The sequence below is a fragment of the Eschrichtius robustus genome, chromosome 6 (genome assembly GCF_028021215.1).
Source record: "Eschrichtius robustus isolate mEscRob2 chromosome 6, mEscRob2.pri, whole genome shotgun sequence".
NCBI classification, from domain to species: Eukaryota; Metazoa; Chordata; class Mammalia; order Artiodactyla; family Eschrichtiidae; genus Eschrichtius; species Eschrichtius robustus.
Genome location: NC_090829.1, coordinates 141,342,407 through 141,369,563, shown reverse-complemented (window position 1 = coordinate 141,369,563; position 27,157 = coordinate 141,342,407). Strand labels below are relative to the sequence as shown.

Sequence of the window (27,157 nt, the reverse complement as noted above, 5' to 3'; positions counted from 1 at the left end):
CTAATCATGAAGAATAATTGCACAAATTCAAAATGTGAAACAGTTCAGAAGACAAATGGCCTGGACTCTTGCAAAAAGTCAATTTCTAAACAAACGTGGGAGACAATAGATGAACAACAAGGACCTACTGTTTAGCACAGGGATCTATACTCAATATCTTGTAATAACCTATGATGGAAAAGAATGGAAAAGGAATATATATATATATATAGAACTGAATCACTATGCTGTACACCTGAAACTTACCTTATATTGTAAATCAACTATACTTCAATTAAAAAACAAAAAACAAAAAACAAAGTTAGGGGAGAAGGTTGGGGAAGGAACAATTCTAGAGGCCAAAGAAATAAAACCAAACATAGTACATGAAACTTGATTGGATCCTGGATCAAAAAAAAATTGTTATACTTGACAATTTTAGACAATTGGAGAAATTTGAATATACACTGCCTAGTAGATAACTTTGAAAGATTCTTGTTTATTTTCTTGGATGTCATCAAGTACTGTGATCATGTGGGATAATGTCCTTATTCTTAGTAGGTATGAAACGGAGCAGGACGCTATGGTCCTTGCCCCCCCATGCCCTCTGCCTACCTTTTGTCTGTGGAAAAACTTTAGCCAAAGAATAAGTTTAATCAGAGAAGTGAGAAAATGCAGAAACAAAGGAAAAGAGTCAAAGGAGACCAAATAATAATAATGTAGTCATTAAACATAGTCAAGGACCTTTAGTTCCCTCTTAAGGGCTACAGATAATATTCTGAGCCATGTCCTGTGAGCTGTCTTATAGATAATGAAACCCCCGCCAGGTGGAAGAAGTTAACTACATGATGACCAGACTGTAGCTATGACATAAGCTGCCACAGTTCCAAGAATTGGCCTCAAGGAAGTGTGAACAAACCGACCCTGGAACTGAAGACTAACTGTACTTAAAACAATCAAGATGATGCTGATCAGACCACCGATGACCCATTTCAAGATGACTGGCAGGGACTTCCCTGGTGGCGCAGTGGTTAAGAATCCGCCTGCCAATGCAGGGGGTACGGGTTCGAGCCCTGCTCCGGGAAGATCCCACATGCCGTAGAGCAACTAAGCCCATGCACCACAGCTACTGGGCCTGTGCTCTAGAGCCCTCAAGCCACAACTATTGAAGCCCGCGTGCCACAATTATTGAAGCCCCCGCGCCTAGAGCCCATGCTTCTCAACAAGAGAAGCCACCGCAATGAGAAGCCCACACACCACAACAAAGAGTAGCCTCCGCTCGCCGCAACTAGAGAAAGCCTGTGTGCAGCAACGAAGACCCAATGCAACTAAAAAATAAATAAAAATAAAATTAAAAAAAAAAAGATGACCGTCAGAGCTGCCTGTGCTGTTTCTGCATGTAGCCCCTCCCTCAGCCTATAAAAGCTCTTGCCCACTGATTGTCAGTGGGGGAAGTCCGTCTTCGGAAAGGCATCCGTCCTCCCCCCGTCCCCTGTTGCTGGCATCCAAAATAAAGCAAGCTTTCCTTTCCACCACCCTTGACTCTTTATTGGCTTTTGAGTGGTGAGCAGCCAGTTATAGGTACATGTTAAATTATTTGAGATGAAAAGTCATGATGTGTATGACTTGTTTCACATGGGTCAGATGAAATAAATATAAGCCAGTGTGGCAAAAAGTTAACAATTGATGGACTACATAAAGGATATACAAGATTTCTTTAGTACCATTCTCTCAACTTTTCTATAGGCTTGGTGAATGTCAAGATAAAAATTTGAGGGGGAAGAATGCAAAACAACAGTAAAAGAAGAGCATCACTTGGTTAATGAAACACTTGCGCTTTGACGTTGTTAAACTTGGCATTGCATTTATTTGGAATCTTGAAATAAATATTTTTAAAATGTGGATATTTTTGCTGAAGCATCTAAATTTAGATTACAGGGTAGCCATGGAGAAATATTTGCCCTTTGAATCAGATGCTGAAAAGGTAGAGTTGATTTTGGCAGGGTGTGCCCTGCCTACTGGCTAGAAGAAAATGTTCTCCCTATGCTAATCATATTTGAGTTTTACAGTACAACTATTCACAAGATACATTTGCTGTTTACCTAATAGGAGTTAGGACAGAAATCATCCCTCTTATGGAAAGGAGGAGCTAGAGGAATCTAACAGATGGGGTAACGATAAAAACTATATGGAGAGGGTGAGATGCATGCTTGGTCTTGGGAACACAGAAAGGATCTAATTCTAAGTATTTTTTCATATGTGGAGGAGCAGAAAGCACGATGGAAACTATGTAAATGGAGTCAAAGGAAAGGGCTTGTGAAAAAAAGACAAGGGGTTTTATTGGGGGGGAAGGTTGCTTCAAAAATAACGTGTAAAGTTTATTGTAGATGATTTTAAAGACATAGAAAAGCACCAGGAAGAAAACAGAGCCACCGACATGCCACCACAGAGGATAGCATTTAGGTTGCTTCCAGGCTGTTTTCTACACATTAGTAAAAATGATGATGATGATGAGCAAATGTTTATTCTGGGAATCTACAAAGCAAAACAAAGGAACAAACATAATACAGAAACAGACCCACAGATACAGAGAACAAACGGGTGGTTGCCACAGGGGAGGGGTTGGGGGGGATGAGTGAAATAGGTGAGGGAGATTAAGAGGTACAAACTTCCAGTTACAAAATATATGTACAACATAGGGAATATACTCAATAACATTGTAAAATCTTTGTATGGTGACAGATGGCAACTAGACTTATCATGGGACCATTTTGTAATGCATAAAAATATCACATTGTTGTACACCTGAAACTAATATAATATTGTAAGGCAATTATACTTCAATTAAAAATATAAAAAACCGGGGACTTCCCTGGTGGTGCAGTGGTTAAGAATCCGCCTGCCAATGCAGGGAACACAGGTTCAAGCCCTGGTCCGGGAAGATGCCACATGCCACGGGGCAACTAAGCCCATGCGCCACAACTACTGAGCCCACGTGCCTAGAGCCCATGCTCCGCAACAAGAGAAGCCACCGCAATGAGAAGCCTGTGCACTGCAACGAAGAGTAGCCCCCGCTTGCCACAACTAGAGAAAGCCCGCGTGCAGCAACAAAGACCCAATGCAGCCAAAAAACAAAAAAAAAACCAAAAAAGACACAAGAAAATACTAAGATCAAATAATGTTTCCAGGGGCTTCCCTGGTGGCGCAGTGGTTAAGAATCCGCCTGCCAATGCAGGGCACACGGGTTTGGGCCCTGGTCCGGGAAGATCCCACATGCCGCGGAGCAGCTAAGCCCGTGCGCCGCAACTACTGAGCCTGCGCTCTAGAGCCTGCGAGCCACAACTACTGAGCCCACGTGCCACAACTACTGAGGCCCGCGTGCCTAGAGCCCGTGCTCCACAACAAGAGAAACCACTGCAATGAGAAGCCCGTGCACCACAAGGAAGAGTAGCCCCAGCTCGCTGCAACTAGAGAAAGCCCGTGTGCAGCAACGAAGACCCAATGCAGCCAAAAATAAATAAATAAATAAATTTTAAAAAGTAATAATGTTTTCACATCATATTGCATTTGACCCCACAAAAATAGTCTTTCATTATTGTGGGGGAAAAAGAAGGGTTTATTGTGCACTTTGCTACGTGCCAGGTACCCACATTTTCTAAGATAACACGACTCTGCGAGGTGAGAACTATCACTTTCATCTTTCACTGACAGCACAGTTACCATGTTTATCTAACTTGCTCACATGGCTAGTATGAGGTGGAATCCAGAGTCAAATTCACGTCCTCTGACCTTTTTGTCCTACAGAAATAGATAAAAGATTTATGATGTTATCACTAATCTTAAATTTGCATGTAATAATTCTCTTTTACCATTTCAAAGAGCTAATTATCTTTATGAGCGACCAGAAGTACATTTAGACCAAAAGTACATTCTTTGAGCATCTAAGTTCGTAATAGGATCAATGAACTCATTCAACAAAAATTTGAGTGTCTTATATTCTAGGCATGGTGCCTAGAACATATATTATTTCTTTTAAGTCTCAAGAAGGTCCATGTGAAATTATTACAGTTTCCATCTTTCAGATGAAGTGAGGGGATTTTCCCCAAGGGATGCCAGCTAGTAAGAGCACAGCCACTGGTGGCTTTGTAATGAGCCGGCCGACCTGGTGAGCTGAACAGCATTTCCCAGAATTCTTCTCTCTGTGTGTTTCCATTGCGGGGGCGGGGGGGTAGGGGGGGCTACAAAAGACATTCTGCATCCGACTGGGAAGGGAGGGGTGGAGCCAGAGCCCTGTGGTGGTTTACACTCAGGCCTGTGCAGGGCACCCAGTTGCTGTTGGAGTTCACCTGCACGGGTTACTTGCTGGCCCAGCCTCTCCGGAGCTACTCTTTTCTCGCCCCAGATGCTCCAGATGTGACTTAGCTCTTTGACAAAGAGTGCTTTACCTTCTCTCGCAGGATACCACATCCTCAAAGTTGGAGCCTGGCGGTGAGCTGACATCGGTTCCCCCCGTCTCTGTGGATTTGTCTGTCCTCCTTCTACCCCCTTTACGTACATTTTTTTCTCTTTCTGACTGCCTGCCCTGTGGACGTCAGCCTCCAGTGTTAGAAAGCAAGAGGAGAGCTTTACAGAGACCGTTTAACCAGCTTCCACAATTGCAGAAGGTCAGATCCTTGTTACGTACCCAGTGGTTTGCTTTCTGTGGTCGAACCCCGATTATTGATAGAAGCCCAAACTTAAAAACCAAACAAACAAACAAAGAAAAAACCAAAAACAAAAAAAACAACTAAGTGGCCAGATGGAAATAACTTGATCAGTCATCTTTAAATACCTTGGAGTCACAGCTGAACCTACTTTTTTTTTTTTTTTTTAATATGTATTTGTATACGTATAGTAACACTAATCTTCATTTATCAATTTCCTCCCTCCTTTCTTTTTTTTAAATTTATTTACTTATTTATTTTTGGCTGTGTTGGGTCTTCGTTTCTGTGCGAGGGCTTTCTCCAGTTCCAGCGAGCGGGGTCCACTCTTCATCGCGGTGCGCAGGCCTCTCACTGTCGCGGCCTCTCTTGTTGCGGAGCACGGGCTGCAGACGCGCAGGCTCAGTAGTCGTGGCTCACGGGCCTAGTCGCTCTGCGGCATGTGGGATCTTCCCAGACCAGGGCTCGAACCCGTGTCCCCTGCATTGGCAGGCAGACTCTCAACCACTGTGCCACCAGGGAAGCCCTGAACCTACTTTTGAGAATTATCTAATTAAGCTGAGAGGGAAGAGAGAGGTATTTTTTCCAGAGTCTGGAATTTTTGAATGATGAATTAAATAGTTTCATGTAACTTGGCAAATTATTAATTACATTACTGTTGTTGATTTTTAGGATCTTAAAAGTTGCTTCTGGCACCCATAGCTGCTGTAATAAATGATCACAAACAGTAGCTTAACACAGATTTATTATTTTATATAGTTGTGGAGGTCAGAAGTCAAAAATGAGTTTCAGGGACTTCCCTAGTGGCACAGTGGTTAAGAATCCGCCTGCCAATGCAGGGGACACGAGCCCTGGCCCGGGAAGATCCCACATGCCACGGAGCAATTAAGCCCGTGCACCACAACTACTGAGCCTGCGTGCTGCAACTACTGAAGCCCGTGCGCCTGGAGCCTGTGCTCCGCACCAAGAGAAGCCACAGCAGTGAGAAGCCCCCGCTCGCCACAACTAGAGAAAGCCCGTGCACAGCAACGAAGACCCAACGCAGCCAAACATAAATAAATAAAATTTATAAGAAAAAAAAAATGAGTTTCAATGGGTCAAAGCCCAGGTGCTGGGGGTAGCTGTGCTCCGTCTGGAGGCTCTGGGCGAGGGTGAGTTTCCGGGCCTTTTCCAGCCTCTAGCCACCCTCATTACTTGGCCTGTGGCTCCTGCCTCCAACTTCAAAGCACGTCTCTAACCTCTGCTTCCCTCCTCTAGGACTCTGACTCTTGCTTTCTTTGGATAAGGACCCTTGTGATTGCATCAGCCAACCTGGATAATTGAGGATAGGCTCCCGATCTCGATCCTGGTCCTTAACTAGATCACATCTGCAAAATCCCTTTTGCTGTGTACCATAATATATTCACAAATTCTCAGGGTTAGGATGTGGGTATTTTGGGGGAGCCTTTAATCTGACTACCACAGGCACCATGGAAGTTTTTCCTTGTTTCTTTTCTTCTAATGTAAACTTTTAATCAACATGTAGCATCTATTTAGAAAAGTGGATAAGTCATAAGCATATGGATGAATGAATTTTTCGCCAAGTGAATAATACATCCCAGATTAAGAAACAGAGCATGCTCAGAAATCCAGAAGTGTCCTTCAAGTCACTCTCCCCCCACCCCCCAAAGGCAACCACTATCCTAACTTCTAACGCCACAGGCTCGTTTTGCCTGGTTCTGAACTGCACATCGATGGAATTATATAGTATGCACTCTTTTGTGTCAGATTTTTTTTTTGAAGTCTTTATTGAATTTGTTACAATATTGCTTCTGTTTTTATATTTTGGTGTTTCGGCCATAAGGCATGTGGGATCTTAGCTCCCCGACCAGGTATCGAGCCCATACGCCCTGCACTGGAAGGCAAAGTCCCAACCACTGGACCGCCAGGGAAGTCCCTTGTGTCCGTCTGATTTCTTTTGCTCAATCCTTATAAGTCATTTATGTTGAACATCCATTTTCACTTCTGTATAGTTTACCAGTATTATGAATAAATTTCAGTTTCTTTATCCATTCTACAGTTGTTGGGCACTTGGATGTTTCCGGTTGGGGGCTATGATAAGTAGTTCTGCCATGAACATACTTGCATGTGTCTTCTGATGAACACAAACATGCATCTCTGCTGTGTGTAATCTGAGAAATGGGACTGCCGGCTCACGGGGTATGCATACACTCAGCTTCCCCAGGCACTGCGGAAACACAGTCCCGCACCATCCGCATCCCTCCCATTCCTGAGGCTGCCCCTTACCCCTGTCCCTGACCTCCTTGTTATTCTGCAACCCCCTCTGATCCCGCCTCCCAACACCCTATGCCCCAGGAACTGGCGACGGGGTAAAGTTCAGCTCTGGAATGAAGCTGAGGGATCAGATGAATGTAGGTACTTCATGCATGCCTTGGTTGATTTTTAAAATGATGCAAGTGTTAACTGTCTTATTTATTTTAGGCTGTGACATAATGTCCCTTGGGTCAAATGAAGGTGCATGCCAATGGTGTGTTAAAATACATGCATTCCGAAGACGACTGGGGTGTTTTGTACTTGGTGGCAGGGCATTAAAGCTTCAAGTGTCAGGTGGGAAAGAGGGTCAGGAAGGTTTAAAAAAAAAAAAAAAAACAACCAGGAGAATGGCAAAAAAAAAAATAGCTTCTTCCACCTGATGGAATCTTTGCTGGTTCTTGGTTCTTGTGGGGAACTTAGGAAGCTCTGAAAGCTGTGCTTGGCTGGGAGCAAGCAGGCAGCTTGTGTGTCTCCTGCTTTATGTAACTGGCAAAGTTTAGTTCTGTGTTCTTTGCCACTGGGGGAACTTTATACCTATAGGTCAATCCATCCCCATCTTAATGAGACAACAATGCAGTGAGAATCCTTTGAAAGCTGTAAGATTGTAGAGAATCCAGAGTACTGGGCTGGTCACTATTCTTTTTTTATAAAGAAAAGAAGGGAAAGCTGAAGAACTTATATTCTAGTAATTCCAGTTACTAATTAGAAAGTGTTAGCCATGTTGGACCAAGATCTGTATCAAGGTAAACGTTTAATTTATAGTGTACCTTGTCATCATAAAATTGAGTTTTTGAATATTTTACTGCAAAGAGCAAGATGTTCTCTTGTCATATTCTGCTCTCTGCAAAGTCTTTATAATTAAATTCTGTGGAACGTGTAACCTTTGTGAGGTTAGATTTTGGCAAAGCTTGTCTAATCGGTTTGTTGTAGGAAATTCTATCTTTTAGTTGTTAATGTTATGGAAAATGAATCTACTCACAAAATTGTAATGAACATACCCACTTTGGGATAATTCTCACACTACCTATGACTGCATTAATTTTGTTTCGTTATCTCCTCTGCGTGAGTAGTACAAATCCATTGGCTGGTCAGTATTCTAGCCTCTGCTCTCTTAAAGGCCTGGGGAAAGAAACCAACCCCTGTCTAACCCCACACAAAGCCCAGTTCTTCTGGAGGTTAGGCTGGGTCCTATGGGGAGTAGGTTGATAAAGTCTTTCCCTCTCACGTAGCTAGAAAAAGATTCTGGGTTCTCACGTAGCTAGAAAGATTCTGGGTTCTTAACTCAGACATTATCTTAACCTCATCATTGCCATCATTCGTATCTTAAACCTTTGGTGGCTTTAATTTTTTTTTAATTAACATTATTTTGTGTTAGACTGTGGGTTTCTTGACCTGCTCTAGGCCAGACTTGCCCATAAGCGAAAAAGAGGGACCAGGAAGCTTTCTTCAGGTTGTAGACAGGGAAGTTATCACTGCAGTTAGGTGTCAAACGTCATCACAGAAAATGGGAAGTCTTCCCTTAGGCACCCAGCTTACACTTCACCCGCACTACTCAGGAGGGCAGTATTCCCCAGGGAGGTGACCCGGGGTCCTTGGAGCGCTCCTTCTCCCCCAGCCTCCACCCTTTGTCCTTTCCTCTTTACAGACTTCCTCCTGGGCTCCCAGGGCTTCCCCCCCCCCCCTCCCAGCAGCTCCAGAGGCACATCTCTCAGGCAGGCCCCGAAGCCAGTTTCCTTGGTCTCCTCATCTTTGCCTGAGGGAAGCCCTGAGGAAACCCCAGAAGGTGGTGCCTGCTTGGGGGAGAGGCTGGGGAATGGGGGAGGGGGGAGGGGGGTGCTTTCTGTCTTGTGAAACAGGAGGGAAGGAGGCAGGGCACAACCTTTGAAAGAATGACACAGCCCGAGGACATGACGTAAACTGATTAGAACCAAATGGGTCCAAGATGGCGGACAAGTGGACGTCCACTAGACCTTGAGCCTCAGTATACGCTCACATCAGCAAGCTAAATGATACACCCACAGGCCCCCTGACAGTTCCAAGACCCACCGTGACCATGAGGATCAAAAAGTGGGCAGTGGTCCAATTCCTGGAAATCTCTGCCCCTTCCTAAAATAGCTGGAATCCTCCTCCCACTCATTAGACTACGAAATTACCCACCCCTATAAAAACTGACAACCCCATACCCTGGTGCCTTTCTCACCTTCTGAGATGGCCCACAGTCTGTGGAGGGTGTTTCTCTCTAAATAAATCCACTTCTAACCGATCACTTTGTCTCCCGCTGAGTTCTTTCTGCGATGAGACATCAAGAACCTGAGCTTCATTAAGTCCTGAAACCAGGTGTGTGATCTCAGTTGGAAGACTGGGGGTTTTGGCCAGGTTCGAGTCCCAGCCATGTGGGTTCAAGTCCCAATCTGGGTTTTGGCTGGGTTCGAGTCCACGCACGTGGGTCCAAGTCCCGATCTGAGGTGCCCGGTTTCAGCTGGGGCTCAGGCCGGAGGCTGCTGGCGGTCAGGGTGAGCCAGCTGGTCCCGGGGGCACGGGGCGCCATGTGGCCAGGGAGGCAGAGGCCATGCCACACCCACGGGAAAGGCATGACAGAATGTTCCATCCCTGGAGTGCTCAGTCCTCTCCTTAAAGCAGCCTCCAATCCTGTTCCTGAAAATTCTCTTTCCACTCACCTTCATCTCTTGAAACTTTGTTTTCTTCCTGCCTTTGAGAGAAGCCAGGAGGCCCTTCCCTCACGGGGTCACGGTGGGTTGGGGGGTGGAGAGGGACAAGGCATTCCCGGCCTTCCAAGCTCTACCCGTGCTGGCCTTGTCTTCGTGGCAGCAGCCCGGGCTGGGGGCCAGGTCTCCAGGTATGTTACGAGCCAAGAGGATTTTGTGGGCTGTCCCCAGGTCTAACCACCACACCATCCAAAAGGTTTATGAGTTAATGTTGAGAGCATAACTATCTCATATTTGAGGAACTGTCTGGTCAAGGAATTTTTCATTAAACATCCAACAACTATTTATTGTGTACTTACCATATGTTAGGCTTGGTTGTAGCTCTAGAGGGATTTCAGAGAGCAAGACACACAAATCTCTGCCTACCCTCATAGAGTGGGAGGAGACAGGCAATAAACAAAAGAGATGAGCAAATTTCACAGTAGGTTAGAAGGTCAAAAGTACTAAGGAAAAAAGAAAGGAGGATCTGCTTGCCAATGCAGGGGACACGGGTTCGAGCCCTGGTCTGGGAAGATCCCACATGCCGCGGAGCAACTAAGCCCGTGTGCCACAACTACTGAGCCTGCACATCTGGAGCCTGTGCTCTGCAACAAGAGAGGCCGCGATAGCGAGAGGCCCGCGCACCACGATGAAGAGTAGCCCCCGCTCTCCGCAACTAGAGAAAGCCCACGCACAGAAACAAAAACCCAACACAGCCAAAAATAAATACATAAATAAATAAATTTATTAAAAAAAAAAAAAAGAAAGCAGGAAGGAGGAAAGGGAAATGGGGGTGCAGAGTGAGGGTAAGTTTTACTTTTATTTAGGGTAGTCAGGGAAGGTCTCACTGAAAAGGTAACATTTGAGCCAAGGCTTAAAGGAGGAGAGGGACTGAGCCATGCAGTTTTCTAGGGAAAGAGGGTTCTGGCAGAAGGAACAGCAAGTACAAAGACCCTGAGGCAGCAGCGTGCCTGGCACAACAAGGTGGCCGGTGTAGTCAGAGCAGAGTCAAAGGAGGGGAGAACAGTGGGACAAGAGGTCAGAGAAGTACCAGGAAGGCCAGCTCCTTGGGGCCTTGTGGGACTTGGGCTTCTCCTCTGAGTCAGATGGGTACCATCGGAGTGTTTTGAGAGGAGGGCAGACCTGACTGGTTTTAAGGATCCTTCATCTGCCTGTTGAGAATGGGCGGTAACGGGATGAAGACAGAAGGAGGAAGACATTTAGGAGGTTGCTGTGCTCATCTGCGTGAGAAGTGCTTAGATTCAAGATCTACTCTGAAGGTGGGCTCATCAGGGCTTACTGACGGATTGCACGTGTGATAGAAAAGACAGATGATTCTAAGATTTTTGAAAAGAGATTAACCAGGACCCAAATGATGTAAGAAAGGTTTTGTGAAGGAAGGAGTTTGGGGAACTAGGTGGATTCTTTCAGGCTAGAGGACAGATACACACAGACAAGGAAGAAATATGGGAGCAGAGGGGAGACCTGGAGAGCGGGTGTTCTGGACAGCCACAGGGGATACAGTGGAGGGTAGGAGTCATTACAGAGAGAATTAGTACCTATCAGAGTTCTGGAAGAAAACAGAATGCATAATCCGCTGGGATAATTGAGGAGCGTTAATGATGCTATTTACAAGGGTGTGGGCGGTTAAAATAAATCAGCAAAGGATGGCACAGTGCCCTGGGCTGCCTCCAATGGCCATCTGACTCAGAAGACAAGCCCAAGTCCTGGGGGGCCAGGGGAGGTAGGGGTATCAAAACCCCGAGATGGCTGCTGTGTGGAAAGAGGGCCGTCCCTCGTGAACTGTGGCCTCCAGGAGAGAAACAGCGGCTTCCACTAACCTACAGCTTGGCAGGAAGGGAGCTGGGAAAACAGAAACCCACCCCTGCCATCTCCCGCCGGGGCCTCCTACTGGATGAAGCCAGAGGGCAAGAGAGCCCTTAACTGTTAGTGCAGTCAGCTGGGGGTGCAGCGGGGGCAGTCGGGGGGAGGGTAGAGTCCGGATAGCCCCCCTTGAAAGCCCACCCAGCTTTCAAAACAAGCCAGGAGTTCAGCTTTAGGTGTTAGGGACCAAGAACGGCTTGATTAGAGAATATTCAAAGTTGTGCTTCGGGAAATGTAAAAGTCGTGATAGGATTAATCGGGCGGGGAGTCAAGGAGGAGGCTCTTTGGTGACCGAGGGAATGGAGAGAAAAATACTCATTTTTATGTGATAGCATCATGCTGAGAGAGAGGCATTGTTCAAAGAGTTTTACAGGCATCCTCTCTGGCAGAGCTCCCAAACAACACCAGCTATTGCATGAGCGTTAAAGAATACACGTCAGTGGTTTAGCACAGTGCCCAGGATACAGAAACATTCAACATGTGTTATCTGTTAGCTGTCATCCCCATTTTAAAGATGATTAAAAAACCAAAAACAAACGTTGAGCCACAGAAAAGTTGCTCAACTAGTAAGTGGCGTTCAAACACAGGGACGTTCTGATTCTGGCTCCCACATTCCCAAGGTCATGTCCAACCTGTGTTTTCTGCAACGCCCTGAGAAACATTTCAAAGGAAGAACTGGTAAGTCTTGGAGACGGACACGGGCCAATGCCTGCAATGTGGGAACACTAGGGACCGAAGCCAACAACAAGGGAGAGGCAGAACTGGAGAGGCAAGAGATAAATGTGGAAACAATTTGCTGAGGGAGGCAGGGACAAGTTGCATTAAGGGGACAGCTGGCTGAGTTAGACTTAGAGGGAAGAAGAGGCCCTGAGAGAAAGGTGACACTGCCGGAAGGTGGAGGAAGGGCCTTGGGAATTAGATGCAAGGTCTGCGAGTGACTAGGGGCTGATCCCAAAGTCAGACATCTTCCTTCGTTTTTCCTTTTAAAGTCCTCTGGAAGCCACGGAGCCACTAAGCCCATGCGCCACAACTACTGAGCCTGCGCTCTAGAGCCCGCGATCCACAACTACTGAGCCCGCGTGTCTAGAGCCCATGCTCCACAAGAGAAGCCGCTGCAATGAGAAGCCTGTGCACAGCAACGAAGAGTAGGCCCCGCTCGCCGCAACTAGAGAAAGCCCGCGCGCAGCAACAAAGACCCAATGCAGCCAAAAAAAAAAAAAGAAAAAAAAGAAAAAAAAGTCCTCTGGGAGTCTCTCAAGATGTTAACTCTTCTATTTCTAGGGATTTATCTTACGGAAACCCGGGAGCCAGTGTTTACCACATGGTGCCTGCCTTAGAGAAATGCAGTTTTTGTTGAATGAATGAAATGATGCAGGGCTTTGGGTGCACTTGAATTCACTTCCATGTACTGATTCAGTTTTGTGGTATCATTGTTCCATAGGTCCAATGTCATCTACTTTTTTACATCCCTCAGAACTATGCTGATATTGTGCCTGCATCATTGATGTCTGCTAGCTGAATCTAAATTCAGTTAATAATGGACATTTGCATTAACATATTGATATTAGAATCTGAATGATGTATATAATTTTCTTTGCATAATCCCCACTGCTCACAGACCGACCTCATTTTTTACTTTTAAAATTGACCCTAATCTACTCTTTAATCCTCATTTTGGACCACTCTCCTATGTGAACTGTTGGAAACAGTCTGGTTTGCTCACCATTTTCCAGATGTGCTTTTCACACTTAATACCCTTGTGACTCCTAAATGGTGACTTGGAAGGCCCCACTGAATTTTTTTTTTTTTTTATTATGATTCATCCTTAGGCAAATTCTTAAACTTTCTAAGCCTCAGTTTCCTCATTCTTAAAATGAGAATAATAGAGTCTAGCTCAGACTTGCCTGTGGTGAGATAATGCACGTATCATGCACTTTCAAATTTCAGCTCTCTCACCTACTAGCTGTGTGATCTTGTCCAGGCCCCCTGGTCTTTGGGCTCTGATTTCCTCCTTCATGAAATGCGGCGAGGGCAGAAAGCATTTTGCAGTGCTTGTGCTCAGTTGAAGGTAGTGCTGTCCCACCGGGCTTGCAGCTACATGCCCTTGGGCCCTTCTCAATCTCTCTGGGCCTCAGCTTTCTCAGCTGTGAAGAGAGCGTATTAACAGCACCTGACCGTTGTGAAGATCAGTGATGTGTATCCAGGATGCTTGCCAAGGACTAAAACATCATAGTAGCTCCCTTTTAGTGGAGATGGGTGACAGCATTATAGCTGATGTCACCAGCCATTAAGATCTTCCAACCCTTGCTTACCAAGCACTTTTTCGATAATTTAGTTTTCCATGTAGCTCTCCTGTGATGAAATTCAAAAGCTATTTCCATTTACCCAAAAGCAAACCTTAGTGTGTGCATTTGGAATGGCTTGGATTCAATTGCGTGAGGGACCCAAACATGATTCTCGCCTACCACTTCGGGCAGGTCCCAACTATGGAGTTGCTGATGGACAGTTTTCCCCCTCTTCACTGGCGTAAGTGGGAGTCACATCTGGGTTTCTGTCACTTGACAGCTGAAGGGGGAAGATATTCTGACTCTTGTCAGAAATCCTTGCGTCTCTATTCCAAACCTAGGAACAGTGCTTGTCATGGACGTCAGGGTAAGTTGTAAAGGAACTAGTAGGGCTTGTACAAGGGAAAACTCCTGTCATCTTTTCTGACCTCTTGTAATGGTTACCATGCTGCCCACATCAGAATTGCAGTTTTGGACAATGACCAGTGCTTGGGATATAAATTCTTGTAACATGTTTTGGGGCTATCTTTTACTTTTATGATTTTGCTACAAAATGAAATATGCAACTCCTTCGTCTATCTCTGAAAGGTTAAATTCTCTCCTCTTCATGTCTTTGTTATTTGCTAACTTTGGTAATCTTGTAGCATCAGATCATACTGTCCCACAGGAATATATGCGATGTAACTTCAAATAATCAAGTTGTTCCAAGCAGTTATCCACCGTAACAATTTAACTAGCCTGGATGCCCTATCTCAGTTGGTGGCACAACCTTGACCTACTAAGCCCCAAACTTGAGATTTTTGTAACTTTTCCTCTCATTCCACTTCAACCTCATCTTACTGATTGAACTTCCTATTTCTGAGCTTCTTTTTTTTCTTTTTAAAATTTATTTTACTTATATTTATTTTTGTCTGCATTGGGTCTTCATTGCTGCACACGGGCTTTCTCTAGTTGCTGCGAGCGGGGGCTACTCTTCGTTGCCGTGCGCGGGCTTCTCATTGTGGTGGCTTCTCTTGCTGTGGAGCATGGGCTCTAGGCACGCGGGCTTCAGTAGTTGTGGCTCGCAGGTTCCAGAGCGCAGGCTCAGTAGTTGTGACGCACGGGCTTCGTTGCTCCGTGGCATGTGGGATCTTCCCGGACCAGGGCTCAAACCCATGTCCCCTGCCTTGGTAGGTGGATTCTTAACCACTGCGCCACCAGGGAAGCCCTGAACTTCCTATTTCTGAACCCGTCTCTCTCTCCATCTTTACAATGATTGCCTTAATGCATCTCATCTCTTTCCTATTTTCGGGGTCGACTAAGTGGTTTTCCTGCCTCTTGGTCTTAACCCTTTCAAATCTATTCTACAATGAAAAGAATCCTTTCTGGCTTAGAACCCTTCAGTTGTTCCTAATTTAAACTTTTTTCCTCCCAATTTAAACTTTGATTTAATGGGTCCCATTCATACTTCCAAAGTCACCCCAAGTAGTCATATTAAACTTGAATTCCTTAAACTTGGAATGTTATTCATGTCTTGGCCCTTTGTTGTTCATGTACCTGAAATCCCTTTCCACACTGAAGACTCAAACTTCTAACATCTCCCCCTCCCACAGGTGGGTTCACCTTCCTTCTTGTCATTCTTTGCAACGATGTTAGCATCATTTCTCCTAAAAGACACTGAAATCTTGGTTGGCAAAGCTGTAGCTCATTCCTTCATCTCAATCCCCATCACTTGATAAGTGTTTGCTGAACCAACAGATACAAGACTGCTGATGCACTCGTTCAAACACGTTTGGATCGCTCCCTTACAAACATATATAAAAACTTTTGCTATGTGGTGTCTAAATAATTAAAAGCTGGCACGTACAGGGTGCTTGCTGTATGCTAAGAACACATATTAACCCATTACACCCTCACAACCCTATGAAATAGGCACAAATATTATCTACAGTTTACAAGTGAGGAAAATTGAGGCTCAGAGATTGTGATTTGCTCAAAGTCACACACTGAACAGCCCGGCAAGGCCCAGGGTCAGTCCCACTCCAGGGTCTGCTCTAAACCACTACCTTTAACTTTTCTATGCTGTGGTTGTTATTCTACTGCGTAGGAATTGGAATTACAATGTCCTCTCCACGAGGGCAGTATTTTGCTCGCTGTTGTACCTTAGGACTCCGAATAGGGCTCCTTGGCTATGCCGAGTGAATGAATCCGCAGCCTACCACGGCATTAAGGGAATTTTCTGGACCCTTGTTGTACTGCTCCAGCCTCAAATCCTACTACTGTCTTCCAAGAGCATCCTAATGACGCATGGTTCCCCCCACGCCCCCCCCCCCCCCCCCACGGTGTCCCTCAAGGGACTGGGCTGCTGCGTGTCTATTGCCCGCTTCCTCCCACCCGCCTTCCTATCCGGCTAAGTCATCGCCGGCCTGGACTGCCTTCCCGGACTAGCGAGGTTGACATCCTCAGCGATGTACTGCATTTTCTTTAACCCTTTCTACGAGACTACTGGGTTCTCCTAGGGCTGCGGCTCGGCCTCATGATTCTATCTTCTTCTACTGAACGCGGCAACGTGGACTCTTAGTAAACGTTTGCTGTGCCCTCCGAGCCACAGAGGCTCAGTGTCCGCGGCCCCCCGGTCCCCACCCCCATCCTGTGACTTCCCCGCATCCCTCCTCCCCTCCCGGGAGAAAGCTTCTCGGGCCGGCGTTCTCCTCTTTGCGGGTGACACGATTCTCAGTTGTAAGGGTTTCGCGTCCTCGAAGCAAGCGATCTTCCGTGGGGGGCAAACACACTGGCCCCACATGACCGTCCGTGAGGTCCTTTCCGAGAGCCAGAAGCTGGCGACCCCGCCGCACCCGCCGCGCGTCCTGGGCCCCCCCCCCCCGGTTCCGCGTCAAGGGGGCTCCGTTCCGGCCGGAGAAGCGGAGACCTGTCCCTCTCCCGCCCACGACCCCCACCCGACCTCCGCCCCCGGTGCCCGCCCCTCCGCGCAGTCGGGCCTCCGCCTCACAATGGCCGGGAGCCTTCTCACCGCGCGCAGGGATCCCGGCCACGCGCGCTCCCCTCCCCCACGCACCGTCTCCCCCGGGGCTCGACCCCTGGCGCACATAGTCTCCTCCCTGCGCCCCCTGAAGAGGAAGAGAGGGAGGCGAGGCTCGCTCTTCCGGCCGGGGCTCGACCGCCGTTCGTCCGGTGGCGCCGGCGGCCCCCAACGGAGGAACTACTTTCTCTCCCTCAGGGGCACTACTTCGCGGAGGCGTCGGCGCTGGCGGCGCGCACGGCATGGCGGCGGCAGCGGCGGCGGCAGCGGCGGCGGCGGCGGCGGCGCGCCTGAGGTAGAGAGACGCCGGCCCGGTCAGGCCTCGGCGCGGCCTACACGCTTCGCTCGCCCGCTCCCGCCCCGGCTCCGCGCCCGGCCATGGCGGAGTCCTCGCCCGCCCGACGCCCGGTGCCCCTCATCGAGTCGGGTAAGACGCGCCGCCCCCGCCCCGGCTGCGGCCCCCTACCTGCCGCCGCGCCCGCTCCTGACCCGACTCCCCGTCTCCCCGCAGAGCTGTACTTCCTCATCGCCCGGTACCTATCGGCCGGCCCGTGTCGGAGAGCCGCCCAGGTGAGTGCGGGCCCGCGGGCGGCGGCCGCGCTCCGGGGGTCGCGGCCCCGCCGCCGCCTGGGGTCGCGGGAGGAGGGCGCCGGGCGGACTGGGGTGCGGCCCCCGCCCCCCTAACTGCGCGTCTCTTCGGCTGCAGGTGCTGGTGCAGGAGCTGGAGCAGTACCAGGTCTGTGCTGCGCGGCGGCGCCCGGCCCGCCGCGTCCCCTGCGTCCCCTGCGTCCCAGCCCTGCCCGGGGGCCGCTCGCCCGGCTCCCCCGCCCCCCGCCCCGCCGCCCCCCGCCCCCCGCCTGGCCCCGCGCGGTGGTCACTCGTGTGCGTCTCGGGTCTTTGCAGTTGCTGCCGAAGAGGTTGGATTGGGAGGGCAACGAGCACAACAGGAGCTACGAGGAATTGGTGAGAGTTTTGACATTTCCATCCCGGTATTTCCGAGCGCCCGCCCCCCGCCCCCTTTTCGGGGCTCCTGCCGGGGGGGGCGAAGTGACCGAGCGGCGCTCGGAGGGGGCGGGAGGGCGGCCCGGGCGTCACCGGGACGACGGGACTCCCCCCTGTAGGTAGTATTTTGCTTTGGGGTGGCCAGGTTTGTTTGGGTAGGAAACGGCTCCGGGGGGCGAGGTGGCGGGGTGGGTCCCCAGGTGCGGTGCCCCTGGTGAGAGCCGTGGGCGCGCCAGCCATTCAGCGAGCTGCGCTCATCCGTGTTTCTCCTGAACCCGACTTGTAACTCGACCTGTGATTGGTCTTCCTCCTTTTGCCCCGCCCATCTTCTCCAACCACTTGTTCCTAGGAATAGAAGCATCGGTGTCTGAAAGGTGGAGAAATGTTCCTCTTTTTTCCCCTCAGCAGAGTAATAAAAAACCTTGGCTGCTGTGAGACTGTGCCGCTCCTCCAATACTTGTGCCGTTGTAAACTGTGCTACACTTGTTGAATGCCTTAGGAAACTTAATGTGATGAATTTTTACGTTGCTGTTTGGTGTATGTAACTTAATATAGGCTCTAAATACGCAGTTTCTCTTTCTGGAGCACCATTTAACATAGATTACAGTTCTCTTTCCATTGTATTTTGTCGTCTTTTTTAGTTGCTCTCACAGTATATGATTTGGTTTGATTCACTCGTTTTGTCCTTAGTGAAATAAAACATTTTTCAGGAAAATATTTTTCCAATTTGTATATTAGGGCAAAGGATTTCTTTAGTTGCCAGGCCATATTCAGCATCTTGTATGCACAAAACAACGGGGAAAAAAAAAAAAGAGTTCCTGAATGATTTTTTACCACAGTTCTAATACCTGCAAGCAGAAGTTGGTAGAATATGATCACCATTGTTGAATTATACAAAAGAACAGAAATAGGGGGATTTGTTATCTGTATGTGAACAGTTAAGTATTTTTTAAAAAACTTAATTGTAAGTATAGTTGATTTACAATGTTGCGGTCATTTCTGCTATACAGCAAAGTGATTCAGTTACATATACATTCTTTTTCACATTTCTTTCCATTACGGTTTGTCACAGGATATTGTATCTAGTTTCCTGTGCTCTACAGTAGGACCTTGTTGTATATCCATCCTCTAAATGATAGTTGGCATCTGCTGGCCCCAAGCTCCCAGTCCTTCCCTCCCCCACTCCCCCTTCCCCGTGGCAACCACAAGTCTGTTCTGTGTCTGTGAGTCTGTTTCTGTTTTCATAGATACTGAACACCTAAGTGTTAACAGATAAAGTTGGGTGGATGTAACAAAAGATTCTATTTCAATTGTCAGTTTTAATATTTGCCTTCCTAGAGTTTTTTGAAGCAAACACTTAAAAGTGAATATTTTCAAGCAAGTGAGCTCTAAAGGTTCTGTATCACGGCAGAGTTTTTATGTTTTCTTGAGTTTGACATTTTGAGACTTAAGGAAATGTTTAAAGGACTGCTCCGTCTTATTCTTTTACTCCTGTTAGGTGAAAACAGTGTTGTCAGTGAAGCAGAAAAGCATTATTATTTTTTAAATTTATTTTTTATTGAAGTATAGTTGAATTACAATGTGTTAATTATTGCTGTACAGCAAAGCGACTCAGTTATACACATACATTCTTTTTCATATTTTGCATCATGGTTTATTATAGGATATTGACTATAGTTCCCGTGCTATACAGTAGGACTTTGTTGTTCATTCATTCTATATATACCAGTTTGCACTGCTAATTCCAAACTCCCAATCCAACCCTCTCCCACCTGCCTCCCCAGAAAAGCATCATTGACATGACAGTGCAGTCATGCTGCTGAAGAGAAAATTGCTTACATTTTGAAATAAGCGTAATTCTATAACTACTGGAAAAGTTTCTTTAAAAATAGATTTGTATATTTTTTGGCTTTTGCTGGTAGAATTGCTTAAAAAAATTCTGCTTTAAATTATTCAGAATCTCTCTTTGTGATATATCCCTATGATGTGGCTGCGACATATGTCTTGTCATTGTCTGGATGATTTGTCTGATGGGTATCCTCTTCCTCCTTTACCTTCCTGCCTCCTCCTCTCCCAGCGCTAAATGGTAGAGGATGAGTTTCCTATATAGAGAATTATTCTTTTGTTAAGGGTATATGAGTAGCTTCTAGTTCTCCAACAAAGTCTCCTTTTTTAAAAAAAAAATATTTTAAGAAGTGTTCAGACATACACAAATGAGAATAATGTAATGAATCCGCATATATCATAAACAAATTCATTAGCAATGTTTTTTTTTCCTTTGGTCTCACCCTGTGGCATGTGGAACATCCCTGACCAGGAATTGAACCTGCGCCCCCTGCAGTGGAAGCACGGAGGCTTCACCACTGGACCACTGGTGAAGTCCCCCAATTTGCTATACTTATTTATTTTTTTATATTTGGCTTGAATTGGGTTTCAGACAAGTTCCATGCATTGGGCCGAAATTAAATCTCTTTTTATCTTGCATAGTTTTTTTCCCCGTGCTGTTGATTTACTGAAGAGACTGAGTTATTCTGTAGAATGTTTCACATTTTGGTTTTGTCTGATTGTTTCTTATGATGTTGTTTGTTTCTTTACTTTGTTTAATTTACTCCTTTTTCTCAGTAGTTCGCATTCTTGGATCAGAACCACCTGGGAGCTTTATAAAATCTGGATGCCCAGGCTATGCCCCAGACCAGTTAAATCAGAATCTTTGTGGTGGGGCTGGACATCACTATTTTTTAAAGCCTTTCGGGTGATTCCCATGTCACTGTTTACAGAGCTATAGTTTATCTTAGACTTGTGACCATGCTGTTACTCCAGCCTGTACTTTGGAAGTAAGAATGTTTTTGATACTTCTCAGGAGAATTGAGACTAGTTATCTCTCAATACCTAACCCTGCATTAGCAGTTGGGCCTGTGAATTTAATTGGAATTTTTATGATTTATAGGTGGTGAAGAAAGGGGAAGAATGAAGTAGAAGTATAGAACTGGGCATGGGAATTGGGAAGGACTAGATTTGTAAAGGAGGGGTGTATTTAAAAAGGGGAAAGTGATTTGATATACTTTGTGATTGAGTAACATGATAGATCAATTTTTGTAGGCAATCTCTTAACCAGAAAAAAAAAAAATCAGAAGATTCTTATAGTGTAGCCTATCGTTAGGGGATTTATTGTCAATAAGTCATCATTTATTTATTTTTGGCTGCGTCTGGTCTTCGTCGCTGTGCGTGGGCTTTCTCTGGTTGTGGCGAGCATTGCAGTGGCTTCTCTTGGTGCGGAGCATGGGCTCCAGGCGCGTGGGCTTCAGTAGTTGCAACACGCAGGCTCAGTAGTTGTGGCTCACGGGCTCTAGAGCGCAGGCTCAGTAGTTGTGGCACTTGGGCTTAGTTGCTCCGCGGCATGTGGGATCTTCCCGGACCAGGGCTCGTGTCCCCTGCATTGGCAGGCAGATTCTTAACCACTGTGCCACCAGGGAAGTCCCTTGTTATATATATATTTTTTAAATAATGTTTGAGTAGGCCTTTTGTGTGAGGAAGAGTCTTCAGAGTTACTTGTATTGAAATCAGTATCTGGTTTATTAGAATTGTAAGTGGTCATATTTTTTAAACTTTTACGTTCATTTACAAATTTTAGAAGTCTAGTAACATATATAGAAACAAGTATATTTGTTTTTACATTTTGATTAGTGTTTAATTTGTCACGAGAATTTAATCTTAAAATATTTAACACCAACTTAATGTTGTTAATTAAATTTCCTTGGGGGTTTCCACACTATATATACAAATACATGATGATTTTAATCTATAGATGCCTCAAGATGGCAAACGTAAGATCTAAGCATAATCTTTCTAAGAATTTAACTGTTGTAATTATATTTAATTTATTTATTTATTTAATTATTTTTATTTTTGCCCGTTCCATGCAGCACGCGGGATCTTAGTTCCCCAACCAGGGATCAAACCTGTGCCCCCTGCAGTGGAAGTGCAGAGTCCTAACTACTGGACCACCAGGGAATTCTCAGTATATTTTTATTTTATTTTATTTTATTTATTTATTATAAATTTATTTTAATTAATTAATTTATTTTTGGTTGCCTTGGGTCTTCATTGCTGCGTGCAGGCTTTCTCTAGTTATGGCGAGCGGGGGCTACTCTTCGTTGTGGTATGAGTGCTTCTCATTGTGGTGGCTCTAGGCGCGTGGGCTTCAGTAGTTGTGGCATCTGGGCTCACTAGTTGTGGCTCACGGGCTTAGTTGCTCTGCGGCGCGTGGGATATTCCCGGACCAGGGTTCGAACCTGTGTCCCCTGCATTGGCAGGTGGATTCTTAACCACTGTGCCACCCGGGAAGTCCTATTTTATTTATTTTTATTTTAAAAATATTTATTTATTTATTTATTTGGCTGCATCGGGTCTTAGTTGCAGCATACGGGATCTCTCATTGTGGCGCGCGGGCTCCAGATTTCGCGGGCCCAGTAGTTGTGGTGTGTGGGCTTAGTTGCCCCACGCCATGTGGGATCTTAGTTCCCCCATCAGGGATCGAACCCGTGTCCCCTCCACTGGAAGGTGGATTTTTAACCACTGGACCACCAGGGGAGTCCCGTATATGTATTTTAAATTTATTGTGGTAAATTATTCTTTTTTACTCTTACAAACGTTAAAAATAGTTGTTATTACAAAACTTGTTACTATATCAGAATAACTATAACTTGCACAAGTGTATCCATACTTCTTTTCTTCATATCTACTTATTTGTCAACCTTCCTCAGTTTATGAATTCACTGTCCAAGCCAAGGGGAGAGTGGTATTACCATCTTGAGCTCCCTACTGGATTAAGGACTCAGGTTATGATTGAAGATTACGACTCAGGACTTGAAATTTGGGTGCACTGCCAGATAGACTCTACTGGAGTCTCAAATTGAGCCTTTTTTTAAATAGTAAGGCTACTTATTTACCCATTTAAAACAAAACAACTCCTGGGACTTCCCTGGCGGTCCAGTGGTTAAGAATTCCCACTTCCACTGCAGGGGGCATGGGGTCGATCCCTGGTTGGGGAACTAAAATCCCGTATGCTGTACTGCGTGGCCAAAAATAAATAAATAAATAAAACTCTGTATTCCCCACCTGTATTGCAATTAGTCACATTACCATTTTATTTTCATTGTGGGATTCTAAAGACCCTTCATCCTGAGTGCAGCTTATTTCTTTCCTCTCTGTAGGAATTCTGCATTTTCTTTGTACTTGACTATAGAGATCTGTCATTCTACAGCCATTTCATTGACAACACTTGGGAACACTTAATGATCATGGCAGTGTGATGATAAGTTACAGTCTAGCAATAGAGCAGTATTAAATTAGAAATTTGGGTTTTGGTGCCAGGTGGCTAGGCTGTAATCCTGACTTTTTAGCATTACTTAACTAGATGTTCTAAGGCAGGTTATTTAACCTCTACCTCAGTTCCTCGATCTGCAAGACAAGGGTAATAATAATTGTATCAAAGTGTTGTTGTGAACCTTATATGGAAATAAATGATTTTGCAGTGTTTCTTAGTAACAATGTTGATAGGACAGTAAGTCATAATATTGTTAGACTTCCCCTTCACCTAATTTATATTTGTAGGGTCTTATAAAATAACAAAATACAGTCTCTATGAGCTCTAACACTTGTATGAATGGTACCTGGTATTCACCCTTATGGATGACCACAGAGTAGGAAGGGGAACGGCAGTTTCTATACCTTAGTGCTGAATAACGGTAGTGGTGTCGCAATCTGAGTCACTTAGCCTTGACTCTGGTACTTTATTATTTATTTATTTACTTACTTAATTTTTTGGCTGCATCAGGTCTTAGTTGTGGCGCACAGACTCTAGTTGTGGCGCACAGGCTCAGCATTTCGCATGGCCTTAGTTGCCCTGTGGCATGTGGGATCTTTGTTCCCCAACCAAGGATGGAACCTGCATCCCCTGCATTGGAAGGCGGATTCTTAACCACTGGACCACCAGGGAAGTCCCTTGACTGTGCTACTTTAAAAGAGAATAGTTACTAGTTACTTTGTTTTCGTAGGCTCATCTAATCATAACAGTTATTTTCCTCTAAAGCAGGGGTTCCTAACCCCTGTGCTGCAGACTGGTAGCTGTCTGAGGCCAGTTAGGAACTGGGCCGCACAGCAGGAGGTGAGTGGCTGGCAAGCAAGTGAAGCTTCATCTGCCGCTCCCCATTACTCCCCATCACTTGCATTATGCTTGAACCATCCCCAGCCCCCCACCCTAGTCTGTGGAAAAATTGTCTTCCACGAAACTGGTCTCTGGTGCAACAAAGGTTGGGGACCGCTGCTTTAAAGGACAAAGGTCATGTGACGTTTTAAAAAATCTCCTACCTATGTGGAGTTATCTGTCTCTCTTTTTTTTTTCTTAGTTCTTTATTTTGAAGCTATGTTATTAGGTGCATACAAATTCCAAACTATTATCTTCCTGTTGAGTTGATCCCCCCACTTCTTTCAAATGGACTTAATTTTTTAGAGCAGTTTTGGGTTCATAGCAAAATTGAGTGGAAGATACAGAGATTTCCCATATACTCCTGCTCCCATAAATGCATAGTCTCCCTCATTATCAACATCTCCCTCCAGAGTGGTACATTTATTGCAGTTGATGACTATTTTGACATATCATGCTCATCCAAAGTCTATAGTTTATGTTAGTGTTCTCTTACATTTACATTCAGTGCTCTTGGTATTGTACAGTCTGTGGGTTTGGACAAATGTACAATGACATGTATCCATCAGTATAGTATCATAGAGTAATTTTACAGCCCTAAAAATCCTCTGTGCTCTGCCTAAATATCCCTCCCTTCCTCCCTTCCTCCCTCCCACTGATGTTTTCGCTGTCTCCATAGTTTCACCTTTTCCAGAATTTGACCCTCATTTTATTTTATTATTATTATTTTAAGATTTATTTATTTTTAAATTTATTTGTATTATTTTTATTTATTTTTGGCTGCATTGGGTCTTCATTGCTGCACACGGGTGTTCTCTAGTTGTGGTGAGCGGGGGCTACTCTTCATTGCGGTGTGTGGTCTTCTCATTGTGGTGGCTTCTCTTATTGTGGAGCACAGGCTCTAGGCATGCGGGCTTCAGTAGTTGTGGCATGCGGGCTCAGTAGTTATGGCTCGCGGGCTCTAGAGCGCAGGCTCAGTAGTTGTGATGCACGGGCTTAGTTGCTCCGCGGCATGTGGGATCTTCTTGGACCAGGGCTCGAACCCATGTCCCCTTCACTGGTAGGCGGATTCTTAACCGCTGCGCCACCAGGGAAGCCCTGACCCTTTTTTAAAAAATTAGGAAATACTCTCTCTTCATACTTTTTGCCTTAAAGTCTAACATTGCCTTGTGTTATTGTAGCCAGCCCAGCTTTCTTTTGGTTAGTGATGGCATAGTATGTTTTTTTTTTTATCCTTTTACTTTTGGTATTCCTGTGGTCTCATTTTTAAAGTGTGTCTCCTGAAACAGCATGTAGTTTTATTCAGTCTTTTAGTTGGAGTGTTTAAACCGTTTGTATTTAATATAATTACTTAAACATGATTGTGTTAGACCTACCAAGTATCTGTTTTATATATGTCCCATTTATTTTTTCTCTCTTACTTTCTTTTGGATTAACCAGCTGTTATTCTATTTATTTTTTTTATTGCTTTTCCATAATACATCTTTTTATTGTTTTAGTGGTTACCCTAGAGATTATAATATGCATTACCATTTACTTTAGGTACTTTAACCACTTCTCGTATAAATGGAGTTAAAACTATTAGTTGTCACCCTCTTGTCCTTTGGGCTATTATCATATTTTACTTTTACATATGTTATTAATTTTTCCAGATGTTATTGTAGTTGTTTTATTTTATTTTATTTTATTTTTTTTGGCCACACTGCACAGTATGCAGGATATTAATTCCCCGACCAGGGATCATACCCGCATACCCTGCATTGGGAGTGTGGAGTCTTAACCACTGGACCACCAGGGAAGTCCCTGTAGTTGTTTTAAAGTCAATTTTCATTTGCTTATCCACCTGTATACCTTTCCTGATATTTTTAATTCCTTCCTGTCTTTCCATGCCTCTTATATGTGATTATTTTTTCTTCAGTCTCCACAACTTATTTTGGCATTTCTTTTAATGAAAGTTTGTTGGCAGTGACTTCAGTTTTCCTTTTTCTTTCTTTCTTTTTTTTTGGTTTGAAAACTTTGTTTTGACTTTATTTTTAAAAAATATTTATTTTTTTGATTTATTTATTTTCCTTATTTTTTGGCTGTGTCTGGTCTTAGTTGTGGCACGTGGGATCTTTCATTGTGGCGTGCGGTCTCTTTGTTGCGGCGCTCAGGCTTCTTTGTAGTTGCAGCGTGCGGGTTTTCTCTCTCTAGTTGTGGCTCATGGGCTCCAGGGCACGTGGGCTCTGTAGTTTGCGGCATGCGGCCTCTCTCATTGAGGTGCACGAGCTCAATAGTTGTGGCGCGTGGGCTTAGTTGTCTTGCAGCATGTGGGATCTTAGTTCCCCGACCAGGGATCGAACCTGACTCCCCTGCATTGGAAGGCGGGTTCTCTACCACTGGACCATCAGGGAAGTCCCTTGACTTTATTTTTAAAGTTTTTTTTTTCTTTTTTAAATAATTTTTACTCATTATTATTATTAAAAAAATATTTTTTAAAAATTCATTTCATTTATTTTTGGCTGTGTTGGGTCTTTGTTGCTGCGCGCTGGCTTTCTCTAGTTGCGGCGAGTGGGGGCCACTCTTGGTTGTGGTGTGCAGGCTTCTCATTGCGGTGGCTTCTCGTTGCAGAGCATGGGCTTTAGGTGCACAGGCTTCAGTAGTTGTGGTGCGCAGGCTCAGTAGTTGTGGTGCACGGGCTTAGTTGCTCTGCGGCATGTGGGATCCTCCTGGACCAGGGCTCGAACCTGTGTCTTCTGCATTGGCAGGCAGATTCTTAACCACTGTGCCACCACAGAAGCCCAGATTTTTTATTTTAAATTAATTAATTAATTTGTTTTTTTGGCTGTGTTGGCTCTTCGTTGTTGCGCGCGGGCTTTCTCTAGTTGCGGCGAGCCAGGGCTACTCTTCCTTGCAGTGTGTAGGCTTCTCATTTTGGTGGCTTCTCTTGTGGAGCATGGGCTTTAGGCATGCAGGCTTCAGTAGTCATGGCATGTGGGTTCAGTCGTTGTGGTTCGCGGGCTCTAGAGCGCAGGCTCAGTAGTTGTCGTGCATGGGCTTAGTTGCTCCGTGGCATGTGGGATCTT

At 45.5% G+C, this 27,157-nt stretch overlaps 1 protein-coding gene across 3 annotated transcripts in view; it reads left to right on the top strand.

Moving 5' to 3' along the window:
- Positions 1–17,168: 17,168 nt before the first annotated feature.
- The window catches only part of BRWD1 (bromodomain and WD repeat domain containing 1), a 131,840-nt gene continuing 121,851 nt past the window's right edge, over positions 17,169–27,157 (top strand). For 2 of the 3 annotated variants that reach the window (XM_068547101.1, XM_068547099.1), the window contains exons 1-4: positions 17,169–17,312; positions 17,397–17,455; positions 17,592–17,621; positions 17,789–17,848. In XM_068547101.1, coding sequence (XP_068403202.1) covers positions 17,264–17,312; positions 17,397–17,455; positions 17,592–17,621; positions 17,789–17,848 — 198 coding nt within the window. In that variant the 5' untranslated portion in view covers positions 17,169–17,263. Of the gene's footprint in view, positions 17,313–17,396; positions 17,456–17,591; positions 17,622–17,788; positions 17,849–20,204; positions 20,262–27,157 lie in introns of all 3 variants that reach the window. The other variant, XM_068547098.1, reaches the window with a different exon arrangement.